This window comes from Coregonus lavaretus, assembly GCF_964263955.1.
Source record: "Coregonus lavaretus genome assembly, chromosome: 16".
In the NCBI taxonomy this organism is placed as follows: domain Eukaryota; kingdom Metazoa; phylum Chordata; class Actinopteri; order Salmoniformes; family Salmonidae; genus Coregonus; species Coregonus lavaretus.
Window position 1 is genome coordinate 9,407,013 of NC_140003.1, and position 20,347 is coordinate 9,427,359.

The window sequence follows — 20,347 nt, forward strand, 5'->3', positions numbered from 1 at the left end:
TCCCACGGAGCACCATTAAATACATTATTAAAAAATTGAAAGAATATGGCACTACAACAAACCTGCCAAGAGAGGGCCGCCCACCAAAACTCACAGACCAGGCAAGGAGGGCATTAATCAGAGAGGAAACAAAGAGACCAAAGATTACCCTGAAGGAGCTGCAAAGCTCCACAGCGGAGATTGGAGTATCTGTCCATAGGACCACTTTAAGCCGTACACTCCACAGAGCTGGGCTTTACAGAAGAGTGGCCAGAAAAAAATAAGCAAACACATTTGGTGTTCGCCAAAAGGCATGTGGGAGACTCCCCAAACATATGGAAGAAGGTACTCTGGTCAGATGAGACTAAAATTGAGCTTTTTTGCCTTCAAGGAAAACGCTATGTCTGGCGCCAACCCAACACCTCTCATCACCCCGAGAACACCATCCCCACAGTGAAGCATGGTGGTGGCAGCATCATGCTGTGGGGATGTTTTTCCATCGGCAGGGACTGGGAAACTGGTCAGAATTGAAGGAATGATGGATGGCGCTATATACAGGGATATCCTTGAGGGAAACCTGTTTCAGTCTTCCAGAGATTTGAGACTGGGACGGAGGTTCACCTTCCAGCAGGACAATGACCCTAAGCATACTGCTAAAGCAACACTCAAGTGGTTTAAGGGGAAACATTTAAATGTCTTGGAATGGCCTAGACCTCGATCCAATTGAGAATCTGTGGTATGACTTAAAGATTGCTGTACACCAGTGGAATCCATCCAACTTGAAGGAACTTGAGCAGTTTTTCCTTGAAAAAAAAAGCTTATAGGAGACATACCCCAACAGACTTGCAGCTGTAATTGCTGCAAAAGGTGGCTGTACAAATTATTGACTTTGAGAGGGGTGAATAGTTATGCACACTCAAGTTCAGTTTTTTTGTGTTATTTCTTGTTTGTTTCACAAGAAAAAATATTTTGCTTCTTCAAAGTGGTAGGCATGTTGTGTAAATCAAATGATACAAACCCCCCCAAAAATCAATTTGAATTCCAGGTTATAAGGCAACAAAATAGGAAAAATGCCAAGGGGGTTGAATATTTTCACAAGCCACTGTATGATTTGTAGGCCATATCGCCCAGCCCTAGTCTAAATGCTGCCGTCAGAGATTGCGCACTGCCCTGCCTATCTAGTGTTCGATTTGGGTGTATGTTTTGTGTGTGAGGCTGGAGGAGCAGCTTGCAGTGTCTGTGTGAGTGTTTAATGCAGTGACGGTGTGTGTGTACATTTGGAGGTGAGTGTGCACGTGCATATGTTAGTGTGCGTATGTCTGTGTGTGCGCATGCATGCCTGTGTTCGGTTGCGCGTATGCCTTTCCCTCATGCAATCCTCCATACAATTATCCACTTATGTATTTGGGTTTATCTCAAAAGCCTATGGTGGCCTTCTCATCTCCTCTCACTCATCTGCAACAATTTGAAAACACAGTCAGGTGAAAGCAATATGGAGGAAATGTACTTATACTCCGCTTCCATCTTCCCAGTTATTTTATGCCAATGCTGCGAAAGTAAAAAAGGTTACTAGAAAAGGACACCACTCCGCACTATCAAGACGCAGCCCGATAGCTAGCTAGCTTGCTTCGCTAACCCAATCCCCAAGTCTCTAGCTAGCCTGTATAGCGTTCTTTGTTAGGTAGTAGTCTGGTTAGCCCCTGAGTGCTCTGGTTGTTTAGCAGTGATTACACTGGCTCTCGCTGCGGCTCTCGCTGGCCCTTACAGCGGGAGGATGAGTGGCTGTAATTGGGTATTCATTCCCTGGGACAATGGCATTAGCACTGCCAGCCATTGATTGCCATGGCGCTCCTCTACTTCACTTGTGTTAATGGGATGAGATTGGATGGAGCCAGCCAGCCACTGCCAGTCGTAACACGGACACTCGTCTCCAGCAGAATGGCTGTATTTGTCTGCTTTACTCTGCTTTATGGGTTGGAATAGAGAGGGAATTGTGTGTGTGTGTGCATGTTCGTGTTTGTGTGTGTGGACGTCTGTGTGTGAGTGCGTATAGATCCTGCCCTGGAAACTGCAGGCCGCAGGGTGGAAGAAGCGATGGAGCACGTGGCTCCTGTAAACTAGAGGAGTGTTTTGTCGGGAGGCGACCCCTTCTTTGGCGGGCAGCGTAGAGCAGGCATCTTGGGTATGAAAGGACTCCTCGCTCTCCAACAGATCTGCGCAAGGCTGCAGACTATCCTCATGGAAGAGTTCTTAGAGGCCATGAGCTACCCCTATGAGCACAGGATGTTGAAAAAAGGAGCACTAACCCTATGAGCAATTGAAAAGACATTGAAAATATGACTTTTGGGGTTTAAAAGACGTTGGAATGATGTATTTTTGGTTGAAAAGACATTGACAACATGTTGAAAAGTCTTGTGCTCACTGGGACCCCAGTTGAGTACAGAATGTAGTTCTAATGTGATATACTGTAATTACGTATTTTATGCACAGACTACCTGACAAGAGGGACAGTGTGTGGAAGGAAATCTGATATAATCTAGCTGACCTGGGCCTGTTGAGATACTTTTAAAATACACCTTTCTTCCTTCCTTTAAGTAATCACAGATCTTACGAGGTTGGATTGGTGAAAGGAAACATTCCATTACAAATCTAAAGGTATTTGAACAAGGCCTTGGTGCCCAACATATGAGAAGGAAAATGAGGCCAAGAGTATACTGATGCCATGCACTTGGTCTTTAACAAGGGCAGCAGATAGCCTAGCGGTTAGAGAGGCGAGCCAGCGACTGGAGGGTTGTCAGTTTGAATCCCGAGTCCGACGGGGAAAATCTGTCTGGTATCAAATCCTAGATGCCATCGCCTGCCGTTGTGCCCTTGATCCTCCCACAACAACAGCTCCCCGGGTGTCCAGTGTGGCAGCCCTCTCCAAAACCTGTATGTGTGTCTTTCGGTTGGGTTAAAAGCATTTTGGTTGGATCTTTTTTGCAATTGACCAATAAAGTGATCTTAATCTTCATGGAAAGTATAGTGGTAGTCGTCCTGCAGAAACCAAACAAGCCAATGTTGTTTCCCAGACGTGGGATTTGTCATTTGGCTTTGTGATTGTGTGTGACTGCATCCCAGGTGTGATGCCCAAGGGGAACTGCAGGTGTCTGAACAATCTGACAACCTGTGATTGACTCTTCTGCAATGTGACACTTAAGAAAGAGGCACTGATGTGCAGAGCCACTGGAGATTGGGGTTCAATCCCCTGTGTCCAACCTTCCTACTGAGACCGGGGTTTCTACTGTTCTCCCACTTGCCAACTTTCTAAATAAAATGTAAAATGTAAAAAAAATAAACAGTAGGAAGGTTGGACACAGGGGATTGAACCCCAATCTCAAAAGCCCCCCCCCCCCCTTGCCCTCAGAACAAAAATAAATCAATACAAAAAACTTGGTCACTCATAATTATTGTATTACTCCCTCGCCTCGGCGAGCATGCAGGGTCAACAACTCCCCTTTTCCCATGCAACCTCCGGGCGTCCGTGGCATCGGAGGGTTACCACCTAACCTTTTGTCAGGGCCCAGAGAACAAACCCCTCTCTGTGGCGCCAAGCGAACTAGGGACTCCTGCGAACGTCAAAGCCACGTCATCCCCCCGACACATCAATAGCCACAAGTCTGCAAGAGCAGAAAGGGTATTACCAGAGCCCTAGTTAGTTAGAGAGATGGTGGTGGTGGCATAGTGGCTCTTCTCCCAACTATGCCTTTCTGGGTGAGAACGTATGCCACTTTGAGCTGTTTGTGAAAAGCGGAGGGCTGGGAAAGTGTGCGTTAATAGAAGACGTTTAAGGGTGTGGCGTGCAGACAAAGCAGCCGGGAACTTTCTGAATGTTTGACCTTCTGTTGCTTGTTTGTGTGTGTAAAGAATTGACACGTGAGAATACGTGTGTTTGTTTGTGTGTGTGCGTGCGTGCTGTTGCGTTTATATTTTTGCTCAGTGTATTTCTCCACTCCTGTTGCCAAGTCAAAATCTAGCCTACTTTTGGTGTATCATTTTACTGCAATAAATGCTTAATTCTGCAGGAGTTAATATTATATTAGGCTATGTGAGAGGTTATAGACCTACAGTCAGTGTCCAGATTTCAGTTTCCATTTAACCCATCTGAACAGTAGGCTATAGTTCACTTGACGTGCCATAGGCCTATTTGAAGTCCCCGTCTTGTGACTGTCGAATATGTATAGCGCCTCACAATCGTCACACATAACAGTCGGCACTGCTATCATCCTCTTTTACCACTTCACCAAATCTTTCCCAAACATTACCTTTCTGGCCCTCCCTTCTCCTTATTTTCAACTCTCAATTTCGTAGCTTTTCTCTTACTGAATTAAACTATTTTTGCCTCTGTGGCTCGACATTAACTTTTTCTGTGCGCTCCCAAAAGCATTTGGCGATTGGCGTGTAGGTTATTTGGCGCGCATACAGTTAGGCCATAGGCTTACGCACTAATGCCAGATAGCCTAAAAATTAATGAAAGAAAAAACTCAATTTAGCCTATAGATAAAAATTACACAATAACTATACATTTAGGCCTACAGATTTTTTAAGGTATTTGTTTTCTCTTTATTCAACCTGCCCGCCACCCACCCGCCTTTCATCCACACAATATTTCATGATCCGAAACCCGCCCACCCCACGGATATAACTGCAGGGACTAAATGTGTCAACCTGCACGTCACTAGACCTGGCGAAACAGTGACTACTGCTGTGGAAGTGCTGGATATGTGTAGTTGAGGTCTTGAGAAGCCAATGGGCAACCAGCCTCTGAATGCTACCAGACAGACTTGACCAGACGGAAGGTCAGAGGTCAAGATGGGTGTGTCGGTCAGTGGGACAGATAGCTCTCTATACAGTAGGGCTCCAAAAACGCTGACACACACCATCCCCACTGCGACTGTAGTCGGTTTTAGTCCCACCCTTCTCTCCATGCCGCCCTAAGGGAGGTATAGTGTTTCAACCCCGTGCTGAAATCTGCACCGTGCCAAAGAGACCATTGGCCATCTCAGCAATACTCCACAACTGTGCCACCCTATGATTGGTCTTTCGGGAGGCAAAAGGCACCTCTGATAGGCCAGACTCACTGCTCTTGTTTTGTTCCACAGGGTAGCTCGTTAACTGGCATCGGTCTTGGGACCGAGCCAGGAGGCACTCCTCATAGTAGAAATCGATTAGAGAAAGAGCCTGATATTCTATACCTTGGTGTTTTTTCTCTCACTGTGGACTCAAAATTAGAGCTGAAAGCATCCACATAATATCCCAGGAGTTTGTGCCTGTTTGTGTGTATGAAGCATGAGTGATTCTGCTAATGTGTATCCATTATGTGCATGTCTTGATGTAGTACTGCTGTTTTAGTATCTTCTCTCTCTTATAAGCTCAATGTTTTCCCACAGTATATCAGTGTTTTAAGCACTAGGGAAACTAAGCCTGCAGACATGCTACCACTGGTGTGCTCTGTGTGAAAACAAGTCAGTGGGAGAATCTCAATTGCATTTCCTTGATTTCTCGCATTCTCTGTCCTCACCTATTTTTTTTAACCTTTAATGTAACATATGTATATATATATATATATATATATATGTAGATACTGTATGTGTATATATATATATAAATATATATATATATATATATATATATATATATATATATATATATATATATATATATATATATATATATCTATATATACAGTACCAGTCAAAAGTTTGGACACACCTACTCATTCCAGGGTTTTTCTTTATGTTTATTATTTTCTACTTTGTAGAATAATAGTGAAGACATCAAAACTATGAAAAAACACATATATATATATTAAATTTGAGATTCTTCAAAGTAGCCACCCTTTGCCTTGATGACAGCTTTGCACACTCTTGGCATTCTCTCAACCAGCTTCATGAGGTAGTCACCTGGAATGCATTTCAATTGGTAAAATACCAAGTCCATATTATGGCAAGAACAGCTCAAATAAGCAAAGAGAAACGACAGTCCATCATTACTTTAAGACATGAAGGTCAGTCAATCCGGACAATATCAAGAACGTTGAACGTTTCTTCAAGTGCAGTCACAAAAACCATCAAGCACTATGATGAAACTAGCTCTCATGAGGATAGCCACAGGAAAGGAAGACCCAGAGTTAACTCTGCTGCAGAGGATAAGTTCATTAGAGTTACCAGCCTCAGAAATTGCAGCCCAAATAAATGCTTCACAAAGTTCAAGGAACAGACACATTTCAACATCAACTGTTCAGAGGAGACTGTGTGAATCAGGCCTTCATGGTCAAATTGCTGCAAAGAAACCACTACTAAAGGACACCAATAAGAAGAAGAGACTTGCTTGGGCCAAGAAACATGAGCAATGGACATTAGGCCGGTGGAAATCTGTCCTTTTGTCCAAATTTGAGATTTTTGGTTCCAACCGCCGTGTCTTTGTGAGACGCAGAGTAGGTGAACGGATGATCTCTGTATGTGTGGTTCCCACCGTGAAACATGGAGGAGGAGGTGTGATGGTGTGGGGGTGCTTTGCTGGTGACACTGTTGGTGAGTTATTTAGAATTCAAGGCACACTTAACCAGCATGGCTACCACAGCATTCTGCAGCGATATGCCATCCCATCTGGTTTGCGCTTAGTGGGACTATCTTTTTTTTTCCAACAGGACAATGACCCAACACATCCAGGCTGTGTAAGGGCTATTTGACCAAGAAGTAGAGTGATGGAGTGCTGCATCAGATGACTTGACCTCCACAATCACCCGACCTCAACCCAATTGAGATGTTTTGGGATGAGTTGGACCGCAGAGTGAAGCAAAATCAGCCAACAAGTGCTCATCATATGTGGGAACTCCTTCAAGACTGTTGGAAAAGCATTCCTCATGAAGGTTGTTGAGAGAATGCTAAGAGTGTGCAAAGCTGTCATCAAGGCAAAGGGTGGCTACTTTGAAGAATCTCAAATATAAAATATATTTTGATTGGTTTAACACTTTTTTGGTTACTACATGATTCCATAAGTGTTATTTCATAGTTTTAATGTCTTCACTATTATTCTACAATGTAGTGTACTGTATGTAAATTAGATAGTTCTGTATTACATTTTCTATAAATTAACAAACATTTCTAAAAACATATTTTCACTTTGTCATTATGGGTATTGTTAGATAGGTGGGGGGAAAAAATCTATTGAATCCATTTTGAATTTAAGCTGTAACACAACAAAATGTGGAATAAGTCAAGGGGTCTGAATACTTTCTGAAGGCACTGTATATACTGTATGTAGAGACAAACCTCTATGGGGGCTGATTTAGGTGTGATGTATGGCCAAGTGGTGGGCCAAGTGTCCCTTCCCACAATGCAATGGGCTTCACCCAGCGATCCTAGGAATCAATCTCCATCAGCTACGGCAGCGTGGCTCCCTCCGTCAGCAACACGTCTGCAGAGCATGCACATGCCCTGCCTCTCTCTCTCTTTCACACACACACACACACACACACACACACACACACACACACACACACACTGTAAGTGCTGTGCGTGTCAGCAAATCCCAGCCGCTAAAATCAAGTGTGGGTGGACCCAAACTGCATTTCTGAGAATCTGTGTGTGTGTGTTTGCTCAGTGAGCTTGTGCATGAATACATGTGTGTGGATCTGCCTGTGTGTGTGTGTTTTGTGTTTTTGCGTGCGTGTGTGTTTATGTGCATTCTTTGGTACATCTTCACGTGTGTGGGTGTGTGTGCGTGCACGTGTGTGTGTGTGTGTGAGAGCTGTCATCCTCCTCCTCCTCTACAGTGCAGGCCAATGATCAGGAGTGTCCCAACCAACCCACTAAATTAGAAGGGACCACGTGAAGTATAACTGGGAACAACTGTCTGGACGTTGGTGTTTTTATTTCACTCAGCCCCCAAGCTCCTCCCCTTTTCTCTCTGTAGAAGTAATCCATTCTGTGCTAACTCTTTCGCTCTGACCCATTTCTGTTTTGTAATTCTATTTATCCTTTATGTCAGCAAAAGAGAGTCCTGGCTAAGACAAACAGCAACATGCATTTAGGCTAGGAGTGTCACTGTAAAACAAGGCTCAACAGAAATAATACATTTTTCGTTGCACCGAGTGTACACCAAGTGTGGATTGTGTCCGTCTCACATATTGACCCTTTGTGCCATATACTCTAGAGGAATGAAGCTACTGTATGTTTGAATTGAAGCTGTAAAACATATAAAATCTAGGTGTCACCTGTTGTACCACAAAAACATATAAAAACGGTTGTACTACCAACTTTCTACCACTAACTGTTATACAAATGAATGAGAATGTAGGTTCAGGGTTTGGCATGTGTGTACGTCATACAGTGTATGTGTTACGTAACAGGGTCTTTGTCTTCCATCTCCAATTCAAGCAATGAGGCCCCAGCTGAAAAAGCTCTTCTCTACTTATTCAAAGACTAACCACACTGGAGGTTATTCACTCCAGCGCTGCGTCCTGTCCAGAAAAGCATTTCCTCCCCCCTGATCTCAATACACCCTCAATGCCCCCTTTGTACCCATACCCCTCATAGCCTCCATCCCCCACACCCATGGCGTCACAGAACTGATTTGTACCCCATTCCGTGATGAGTGGCAGGCTTTTCTGTTCTCTGTATTGATAAACTCTGTGACATTTTGAGTAGGACCTCTTTTGATTGGCGCTAAACCCCATCTAAACTATCTCTTCTGGCCAGGGTCATTGTAGTGCTGCACTCTTCCCTTGAACTTGTGGCATTCCCCTCTTTGAGATTAGTGCCCTGCTGTGAGCTGATACAGTGGGAATGAGTGGGGATCCTTTTTGGGATACACACACATAGAGAAGCACACAGACACACACACAACTACTCTCACACGTAAGAATATTGCACCCTATTCCCTGTCCACACATATTGTGACAATGCTTGCACGTACACACATACTCACACACACAAACACACACACACACACACACACACACACACACACACATAGTAGTTGCTCTCAGTAGTGTTTTCCTTTTGTTTGCAGCCTATTGTCAATCCCAACATCACACAACTCCCGACTAAAAGTGATAAAGTGATCTGAGGCCTGCACCCGACCCAACATGAGCAGCTCTCGCGCCAACACGAGGCCCAACTAGAGGAGCATGTTAGAGTAGCATCTGTGCCATGTAGACCTACAATGAAGACTCATTAGCCTTTCGCCAAAGCTGAGCACTATTCAATGAGGTCAGGTGGCTATTCTATTCTATGGGTCATTCAATTAATGGGCTCTGATAGGACCTGCAAGTTTGTGTGTGTGCGAGAAAGAGCCTTGAGAAAGGCTACTCTGGCTTTTGATTGAATCCTACGTCATAAGGGAACAAAGACCATGGAAAATGTAACCCCCGCTTTCTCTCTTTCTCTCCCCAGTCGATGTGAGCGTGGCACTGCCCATGCAGGTGCCCCCGGCTGCCATTCCCATGGACCTGCGCCTGGACCAGCCCTTTGGCCTAGCACCGCGACCAGACGACCAGGGCCACCAAGGACAGGTCCCAGGTCAGCGGGAGCAGCAGCTGCAGCAGGAGTTGCTGGCCCTCAAACACAAACAGCAGATCCAGAGACAGGTGCTCATCGCTGAGTTCCAGCGGCAACATGAGCAGCTCTCGCGCCAACACGAGGCCCAACTAGAGGAGCATGTTAAGGTGTGTGTGTGTCCTCTCCTCTCCCTTCGCCTCCATCTGTTTAGTGATCTCTCCTCACCTCGCAACTTATTCGACCCCTCATCCCAATCATACCCCCCCATCACCTACTCCTCTTCCCCCTCCCTCCATCTCTCCATCCCTCCTTCCCCTTAACTTGAGTGGATGTCTGCAGAAAGCTTTTCATTGCAACAGGGACTTGGCTCAGCAGAATCCCAATGTGCTGTGGTAAGGACAGAGGGGAAGGGTGTAGGAGAGGACATGCCTATATGTGCCTGTACACGTGTGTGTTTGTGTGCCTGTGCATGCGCACGCTAGTGATAAGCGGGTCAGCTGTTTGTTCACCTGCACCCGCCCACAATTGCTACTAACCCATCCGCAACCGCCCGACTATAAGTGATAAAGTGATCCGAGGCCTGCACCCGACCCTAACCCGCAAATATAGAAAATACGCTGTAGCCTACAGTCAGAGATGCAGGAAAGATTGTTTGACAGCGAGTGTTGGATTTTTGTTGTTGTTGCCTAATTTAGATAGGCCATTGTTTCTGCTTATAATTTACTACATTTTGGTAGGCTATTTGTTAGTCAACTTGTCTATAATTAGATACATGAAGCTTCTCTTCTGACATTACTGCCCCAGAAGACTAAATAAACCCTTGCTCACCAGAAAATATGTCATACATCAAGAAAATGAATGCTTCAATCTAGTTGACATCTGTAAAGTTTTCTCTTTCATCTCTGCTTCTCTCCAGCAATAAAGATGGCACTTTTACAGATGGTCCCTAACCAATCATTCATTCTCTCAAGATGCTGAAATATATCGAATGTCCAAAATGTACATTTGGTATATCATTTTACTGCAATAAGTGCTTAATTCTGCATGAGTTAATATTATATTAGGCTATATGAGAGGTTATAAACCTACAGTCAGTGTCCAGACTTTCATCCACACAATATTTCATGACCCTAAACCCACCTGCCCTGTGGATATAACCGCTGGGACTGCGGATTATGATTCAACCCACGCATCACTAGCGCATGCGTGTGTGTGATGTAACCGGATCTGCCGGTTGCGTTGGGCTGCTTATCTGATCTCAATAGGAACCCAGTCCTTGGGAAACTATGTATGCATGTGTACCAGCGCATATGTGTGTGTGTGTGTGACAGCGAGAGAAACTGCTCGCTCTGCAAACAGGCCTCCGCGGTGTTGCCACGGCCGCAGCCTCAATCAGGCAATAGGAGCGAGGCAGCCCAGGCTAAAAATAACTGTCTGAAAGCTCCAGTCACAGCAGCCAGTGGCCTTCAGCACCAGCTAGGGCCGGATGCACAGTGATTGACACATCACTAGCTCTACGTTATGCCTTGACAGCTTGCTGACTGTATTCTATTTTGCTCCGTTCCAGTCAATACCCACCTGTAATGGGTTGAAATTAATGTAAACACTCTCCATAGTGAGGCTTTTACCATTCAGACATCTTCTTAAAGAGTAACTTTCATTTAAAAAAAAGTATTAGTTATAGTGAAACAAGTAAATTCTGGTCTTCATTTTGACAGTTTGTTGCAAAAGTGATATATTTAGGTCTTTTAGTAGTAAATCTAGCACTTTTTGCCCCTAGCGGTTCAACTCTACCATTGAAATCGTGATGTAGAGGCACCTTCAGAAGGTTCCTCTACGTCATCTCAAAGGAGGGGTTCGGTATGAAATACACTCTCTTCTAGATGAGCTGGATGGTACCACCTCAAGGCTTACTATAAATGCAGGTGACAGTGCGCCTTATTTGGCAATGGTCTTGGTAAGTGGAGTGTGCCAATAAATATTGCATGATGCTTCCGTGACTAGACTATTGACGTAAGGCACATTTCCACATATGACCAAATTCAAAGTTTCATACACATCTATGTGCTTTTACGAAGAAAATAAACATGTAGGCTATGAGGATTAAACGTTTTTATATTCGTAGCTACATCCATCGTAACAAGAAATAGATGACAATGGTGGTGATGTCAACTTGTTTTTTTCCCATATCACTATGACTGATTAGTGGTGCAGTCTGCTGAGAGTTGGCTCATAGTTCAATGGTTATGAGTTCTAATCCCACATGGGGAAGATATCTTATTTTATTTACAATATTCATTCCGTGCCCACACACTTCTAATTCTGAAAAGTAAAAGCAGACATGTGAGAGGGGTCGCCCTGGTAGTAGTAGTGGGTTTTATACAGTACCCAATACCAATCTGTGAGTTAATTTGTCCATTGGAAAAAAGCTACTGCGTAAATACTGCATTGCGGGTTGGATTGAATTGAGCCCCTAATCTTCATTTTCAAGGTGATGATTGCACTTTTCTTCCCAACACAATACTGCAATAAATTTGAGTCCACATTTTAAAAAAAGAATGTGTGCCCTGTGGAGGATTCAAAGGTACACTGCAAGTGGCTATAGATGTCAGGATATCAACACTTTACCACTGTGAGCTAACTGTCTAGAACTGTACTGCTTGTGATGCACATCATTTTATTATCAGAGTGTGCCAATGGACTTCTGGTAAGTATGATTTAGTGAGAAAGTGTTGGGATCAGGTACAACTACGTTTACCCACCCCCAAATGAATATTTATGAGCAATTCCCCACACCCACAACTTCTCACCTGAACATTTGAAGGGGTTGGGCAAAGGCTGAAATAGGCGTTGAGAGTTTCCAAGCTGATATGAAATATGTAGGGGATACTTGCTGTTGAAATCTAGTGATATTGATGTCAGCCAGTGGTCTTAGATTTTTGCCATTGAAAGGAAGTGTGTATGTGTGTGTGTGTGTGTGTGTGTGTGTGTGTGTGTGTGTGTGTGTGTGTGTGTGTGTGTGTGTGTGTGTGTGTGTGTGTGTGTGTGTGTGTGTGTGTGTGTGTGTGTAGAAGTGTGTGTGTTTTGTTTATCTAGACGACGTGATATCAGACAATCTGTGACCATGTCTCTCCCCTCTGTCTCCCTCATGTCCCTCCATCCCTATCCCCCATCACTCTTCTCCTCCCTCTCCCCATTTCCTGTGCAATACCAGATGCCCTGTAGCAGTGCCATCAGCAGGCAGTTTTACCAACATCGTAGTAATATTGTAGTAACGTTGTGGTAACGTTGTGTTGCAGCACCAGCAGGACCTCCTGGCCCTGAAGCATCAGCAGGAGCTGCTGGAGCACCAGAGGAAGATGGAGAGACACCGCCACGAGCAAGAGATAGAGAAACAACAGAGGGAGCAGAAACTACTGCTGCTCAAGAACAAGGAGCGTGGCCAGGAGAGTGAGTGGATCAGAATGACATCCTTATATAGTGTTGGGCTAATGCTACATTGCTATATAACGGGCCGATGCTGCATTACCACGTTGTGGCTAACACTACATATTCACATTGTGTACATATTCACATATTCACTACATATACATATTCACATTGTGGCCAATGCTGCATTACCACATTGTGGCTAACACTACATATTCACATCGTGGCCAATTATGCATTATCACGTTGTGGCTAACACTACATTATCAAATTGAGGCTAACACTATCATATGTTGTGGTTAACTCGCCATCGTGGTCCTCTGTAGCTCAGCTGGTAGAGCACGGCGCTTGTAACGCCAAGGTAGTGGGTTCGATCCCCGGGACCACCCATACACAAAAAAAATTTATGCACGCATGACTGTAAGTCGCTTTGGATAAAAGCGTCTGCTAAATGGCATATTATTATTATTATTATTATTATTATTATCATATACCCCGTGGCCAATGATACATTATCACATTATGGCCAAAGCTATTATATGCTGTGGCTAACTCGAGATTATAATAAATGGTGGCCAGTGCTACATTTTCACATTGTGGCTAAAGCACATTATCATGTTGTGCCTAAGGCTGCAATTACACGACGCAACTTGCACACAATGTTTGTTGCAGTTGCAGGTTGCAAGTGACATCTCAAGCAACTTTGCTGTTACATGAAGCAACTGAAACATGACTCAAATTACATGCAACAGCCAATCAAATTGAAGCTGCTTCTGTCATATTATTTGAGAATTCTAAACTCACCCCATGTCATCTGCTGCATTAGGCCTCATTGCCTCACTGTGCATCGTACATTGTGAATACGGAGTTAGCGTAACTCAGCGTTCAAACGGGGCTGCAATGGAAAGAAATCAAATCAAATCAATCAAACATTATTAAAGTGACTAATGTTCCATTTCTTAAAGTGGCCAGTGATTTCCATAGGCAGCAGCAGCCTCTAATGTGCTAGTGATGGCTATTTAACAGTCTGATGGAGATAGAAGCTTTTTTTAATTCCCTCGGTCCCAGCTTTGATGCACCTGTACTGACCTCGTCTTCTGGATGATAGCGGGGTGAACAGGCAGTGGCTCGGGTGGTTGATGTCCTTGATGATATTTTTGGCCTTCCTGTGACACCGTGTCCTGTAGGTGTCCTGGAGGGCGGGTAGTTTACCCCCGGTAATGCGTTTGGCAGACCGCACCACCCTCTGGAGAGCCCTGCGGCTGCGGTTGCGGGCGGTGCAGTTGCCGTTCCAGGCGGTGATACAGCCCGACAGCATGTTCTCAATTGTGCATCTGTAAAGGTTTGTGAGGGTTTTAGGTGCCAAGCCACATTTCTTCAGCCTCCTGAGGTTGAACAGGCTCTGTTGCGCCTTCTTCACCACACTGTCTGCGTGGGTGGACCATTTCAGTTTGTCAGTGATGTGTACGCCAAGGAACTTGAAGTTTCCACCTTCTCCACTGCGGTCCCGTCGATGTGGATAGGGGGGTGCACCCTCTGCTGTTTCTTGAAGTCCACAATCATCTCCTTCGTTTTGTTGACGTTGAGTGAGAGGTTATTTTCCTGGCACCACACTCCCAGAGTCCTCACCTCCTCCCTGTAGGCTGTCTCGTCATTGTTGGTAATCAAGCCTACTACTGTTGTGTCGTCTGCAAACTTGATAATTGAGTTGAAGGCGTGCTTGGCCACGCAATAATGGGTGATCAGGGAGTACAGGAGGGGGCTGAGCACGCACCCTTGTGGGGCCCTTGTGTTGAGGATCAGGGAAGTGGAGATGTTGTTTCCTACCTTCACCGCCTGGGGTTCAGACCCAGGGCCTCGAGCTTAATGGTGAGCTTGGAGGGTACTATGGTGTTGACTGCTGAGCTATATTCAATGAACAGCATTCTTACATAGGTATTCCTCTTGTCCAGATGGGATAAGGCAGTGTGCAGTGTGATGGCGATTGCATCGTCTGTGGATCTATTGTGGTGGTAAGCAAATTGAAGTGAGTCTAGGGTGACAGTTAAGGTAGAGGTTATATGATCCTTGACTAGTCTCTCAAAGCACTTCATGATGACAGAGGTGTGTGCTACGGGGCGATAATAATTTAGTTCAGTTACCTTTGCTTTCTTGGATACAGGAACAATGGTGGCCATCTTGAAGCATGTGGGGACAGCAGACTGGGAAAGGGAGAGATTGAATATGTCCGTAAACACACCAGCCAGCTGGTCTGCGCATGCTCTGAGGATGCGGCTAGGGATGCCATCTGGGCTGGCAGCCTTGTGGGGGTTCACCTGCTTAAATTTCTTACTCACGTCGGCCACAGAGATGGAGAGGCCACAGTCCTTGGTAGTGGGCCTCGTCGGTGGCACTGTGTTATCCTCAAAGCGGGCGAAGGTGTTTAGCTTTTCTGGAAGCGAGACGTCGGTGTCGACGACCTGGCTGGTTTCCTTTTGTAGTCCATGATTGTCTGTAGACCCTGCCACATATGTCTCCTGTCTGAGCCGTTGAATTGCGACTCCACTTTGTCTCTATACTGATGTTTTGCAAGTTTAATTGCCTTGCAGAGTGAGTAGCTACACTGTTTGTATTCTGCCATATTCCCAGTCACCTTGCCATGGTTAAATGTGGAGGTTCATGCTTTCAGTTTTGCGTGAATGCTGCCATCTATCCACGGTTTCTGGTTAGGGTAGGTTTTAATAGTCACAGTCGGCATAACATCACCTATACACTTCCTGATAAACTCAGTCACCGTTTCAGTGTATTCGTCTAAATTATTTCCGCAAGCTACCCGGAACATATCCCAGTCCACGTGATCAAAACAATCTTAATGCATGGATTACGTTTGGTCAGACCAGCATTGAATAGTCCTTAGCACGGGAACTTCCTGTTTGAGTTTCTGCCTTTAGGAAGGGAGGAGCAAAATGGAGTCGTGGTCAGATTTTCCGAAAGGAGGGCGGGGGAGGGTCTTATAACCATCCCAGAAATTCGAATATCAATGGTCGAGGATTTTAGCAGCCCGAGTACAACAGTCGATATGTTGATAGAACTTCGGCATCCTAGTCCTCAAATTTGCTTTGTTAAAAACCCCGGCTACAATAAATCCAGCCTCAGGATATGTGGTTTCCAGTTTGCATAAAGTCCAGTGAAGTTCTTTGAGGGCCGTCGTGGTATCGGCTTGAGGGGGGATATACACGGCCGTGACTATAACCGAATAAATGTATCTTGGGAGATTGTGAGGTATTCTAGGTTGGGTGAACAAAAGGACTTGAGTTCCTGTATGTTACTACAATTACACCATGAGTCGTTAATCATGAAACACACACCTCCGCCCTTCTGCTTCCCGAAGATATATTTATTTCTGTCTGTGCGATGAACTGAGAACCCATCTGGCTGGACCGATTTTGACAGAATATCCCCAGAGTGCCATGTTTCCGTGAAACAAGGTATGTTACAGTTCTTGATGTCTCTCTGGAAAGAAATCCTTGCCCTGAGCCCGTCGACCTTGTTATCCAAAGACTGAACATTAGCGAGTAGTATACTTGGAAGCGGTGGGTGGTGTGCGCGCCTCCTAAGTCGAACCAGCAGGTCGCTCCGAGTGCCTCTCCTCCGCCGGCGATGTTTTGGGCTGGCCGCTGGAATCAGTTCAATTGCCCTGGGGAGAGCAAACAAAGGATCTGCTTCGGGAAATCGGGAAATGGGTCTACATCTAATGTGTTAGCATCAACATCCGGGTAATTGTCTACGCTTCTTTTCAAGCTTTGATTGACATACCAATGAATAAATGAAACATTATATGAACTCTTTATGGTGTTTTAATGTAATTTAAAAGGTAATACAATGGATAAATTGGGTAGAAAATGCAGTTTCGCCACTGGACAGGTCTCCCCATCCCGCATCCGCTCTAAGCCAAAGCTTCCCCTGTGCCTTTTTTAGAGAGACACGGCCCACCCCCATTACTCCTCCTGCAGGTGGCAGAGATGGACCATGAAATTAATGAAGCTATCAGAGGTGACCTGGAAAGTATATTTGTGTTGGCCGTAAATAAGGTCAAGTGTACAGAACACTGTGTGTACCATAGGCAGTGAGTTAAAGTTACATCGTGATTTCACAAATTATTTGTATATCCATCCTTTTCGTTATTGTACAAGGATCGATTTAGACAATGCTGGCTGTACAATTTAGCTAGCTAGACACATTTTAATTGCCACACTGTTTTAGCTATCTAGCAATGAGCTAACCAAGCTAGTAACAAACTTGATAGCTAGTGCAGCTCATGTTGAACAATTACAGTTGAAACTGGTCAGAGAGAGGTCTGGGTTCACCTCGAAAATGTTATGTATTGACTTCCAAACCATTACTAGCCCTGATGCCAGTATTTATTTATACAGCTCCAGTTTGGGTAATGTCTCTTCTGTTCACCTTGATCATGGTTCCCGCAGCAGCGACAGTGGTGTTGTTGACATGACAACTGTGCCGGAGTTCCGAACCTTCCAATGGATCATGTGACAAAAGCATTAGTTTTGATTGGCTGTTGCGTTCAACTAGTTGCACAAAGTTGAAGTTTTAACCGGATGCAACCAAGTTGCAGATTATTTGCTTATTAGTTGCAGGTGGTGTTTCATGAAGCAATAAAGAAGCAACTCAGTTGCAAGCAACAAAAATTGCGTGAAAGTTGCTTTGTGTAACCCCAGCCTAACACTACAGTGTCATGGTAAATGCTACTGTACATCATCATAGTATTAGTGGGACAGTGTTATCATTAGCATCAATGATTATGCAGATTGAGGGATGAGAGCAAGAGTTGGGTAAATAGCAGTAGACCCTAACTTACCCAGCTAATGTTTTACCCAAACTCTTGTCAAACTCTTCCCCAACGCTCCTGTCCTGGATCTCTCCCAGTACAGTACACCCTAACACTAGCTCAGACATAGTGCCAGCGTTGGAATTTGGAACACAGCCACAGTGTGTCAGAGGCTATGTCAATAACTCAATTTTGACAAAAATGCAGATAGAACCTTGTAGTCCCAAGCTCTCCACATCTCAAACTGTGTTTGCCTATAATCTGTATATGTACGGTGCTAGGCTATGCTTGCATCTAGAGTAGTGATGGATGGTAAACAGCGGGCGCTTTGTTAAAGGGTTACTTTAGGATTTTGTCAATGAAGCCCTTTATCTACTTCCCCAGAGTCAGATGAACTTGTGGATACCATTTGTATGTCTCTGAGTGCAGTTTGAATGCTAGTAGATACCATAGAATTCCAGTCATTGTGCTAATGCTAGTCAGCATCAGCTTGTGAAACTAAGTCTAACTCACTTCATACTGGATGCAGAGACATACAAATGGTATCCGTGAGTTAATCTGACTCTGGGGAAGTCGATAGAGGGCTTCATTGCCAAAATCCCAAATAATCCTTTTAAGTGCTGTAGTAAATTGCCTCCAGTCTCATAAAAGTCAGCATGTAGGCCCCGCAATGTGATTTAAAATGTGTCTATATTAGCAGTCATCTCATTGTCCTATGTGCCACCCCCCTCCTGCCCTGCTTCACCGCTTGACATGTTAGTCACTTGTTGCCAGCTCTGTCTTTTTCTCACTCATTGTCTTTCTCTTTGACACACACTTTACAGACATATGCACACGCACACACTTATTTTGCTCTCTTTTTACTCTTGCTCTTTTTCTCTCACCTTTCGTTCAATTTCACTCTCTCCATCTCTCTCTTCCTGTGTGGAGGATCCCCTCTGGGAGGTGTTGACGGTGTGATGGCGAGGTGGTAATTGAAGAGAGAGCTGTGAGAGAACGCACCTTGTGATGCCTTGTTTGGAAAAAAACAAATACACATCAACACACTAAAAAAGTCAATTTAACTGCCACAGTCTCTGTGAAATTCCCATGAAAGCATGCATTTTCCCCTATATGGAAACTGTGTAACTCTGTGCTCCAACAGATTACAGTTCTGGGCCCAGTTTGCCGATAGCGATGGAACTTAGGCTTACGAGTGTTTTAACACTGCATCTATCCTACAACGGCTGAAGATGTAACATGCGTTTCCCAAAACATCACGCAGAGAGAATGGTCGGTCAGTGTGTCGTTGGAACGTGTCGATACTGATAGGATTGAAGGAAAGGGAGTGCTGCTCTCGGATCAGCTTTCTCTGTTCAAATCTTTCCTTAACATTAGAATTATTTAACAATACTGACAACGGATCAGCTCCTAGAGAGATATTACCACAAACGGCTGCAAATATTGAGGCGGCCTATTCTAATGAAATAAAAATGCACTAAATCACAGATTTGGCACATCATTGCACACATGTTAGGCTACACATCATGAAATATATTGATACAAATTACATAGAGTAGCCTACAAGTAGCAAAATATAACTAAATTGATTGAACATGAAATGTATTTGAATATGATTGAAAAAGGCCTACAGTGCCTTCAGAAAGTATTCATACCCCTTGACTTATTCCACTTGTTGTTATAGGCTGAATTCCAATGGATAAAATCAAAACAATTCTCACCCATCTACAAATGTGTTTAGACATTTTTGCAAATGTATTGAAAATGAAATACTGAAATACCAAATTTACATAAGTATTCACACCCCTAAGTCAATACTTTGTAGAAGCACCTTTGGCAGCAATTACAGCTGTGAGTCTTTCTGGGTAAGTCTCTAAGAGCTTTTAAATTGTCAAGAGGAGTAAAACAAGGTTGTCCACTACGGCATATCTATTTATTATGGCCATCGAAATGTTTGCTGTTAAAATCAGATACAACAACAATATCCAGGGCTTAAAAACAAAGGTGTCATTGTACACTGACAAGTCATGTTTAATTTTAAATCCGCAATTTGGATCCCTGCACAGCCTCATAGAGGATCTAGATAATTTGTCTAACCTCTCTGGATAAAAAACATATTGCGTATTGGATCGCAAAAAGATACAACTTTTACATTACCATGTAGTTTACCAATAAAATGGTCCAACAGTGAAGTTGACACACTCGTTATTCATATCCCAAAATAAATAAATAATGTAACGTAAAATGCAGGGAGTCAGGAAGCAGTTGCAGAAGGTGAGTTTAATAACGACGCAAAGCAGATGAACAAAACATAAGAAGCGTAGGTAACGTAAGAGAAAATAATATTACCTAGTGACGGCTGTCTACTAAGGGCTAAATAAAGGGGGAGTAATCAAGGAGATAATGATGACCAGGTGTGTGTAATGATGGGGAGCAGGTGTGCGTAGTGATTATTGCCAGGGCCGGTGGTTAGTAGACCGGCGACGTCGAGCGCTGGAGAGAGGGAGCTGGAGTAGGCATGACAAATGATCTCACTACAATACATTTTTATAGAAAGAAAGCCAAATTAGAT

At 44.2% G+C, this 20,347-nt stretch overlaps 1 protein-coding gene across 8 annotated transcripts in view; it reads left to right on the plus strand.

Annotated features, from left to right (window-relative positions):
• The window catches only part of LOC311144040 (histone deacetylase 4-like), a 184,699-nt gene that overhangs the window by 61,674 nt on the left and 102,678 nt on the right, over positions 1 to 20,347 (plus strand). For all 8 annotated transcript variants that reach the window (XM_084179974.1, XM_084179972.1, XM_084179973.1 and 5 more), the window contains 2 exons: positions 9,417 to 9,688; positions 12,821 to 12,971. In XM_084179974.1, coding sequence (XP_084036100.1) covers positions 9,440 to 9,688; positions 12,821 to 12,971 — 400 coding nt within the window. In that variant the 5' untranslated portion in view covers positions 9,417 to 9,439. The remainder of the gene's footprint in view (positions 1 to 9,416; positions 9,689 to 12,820; positions 12,972 to 20,347) is intronic.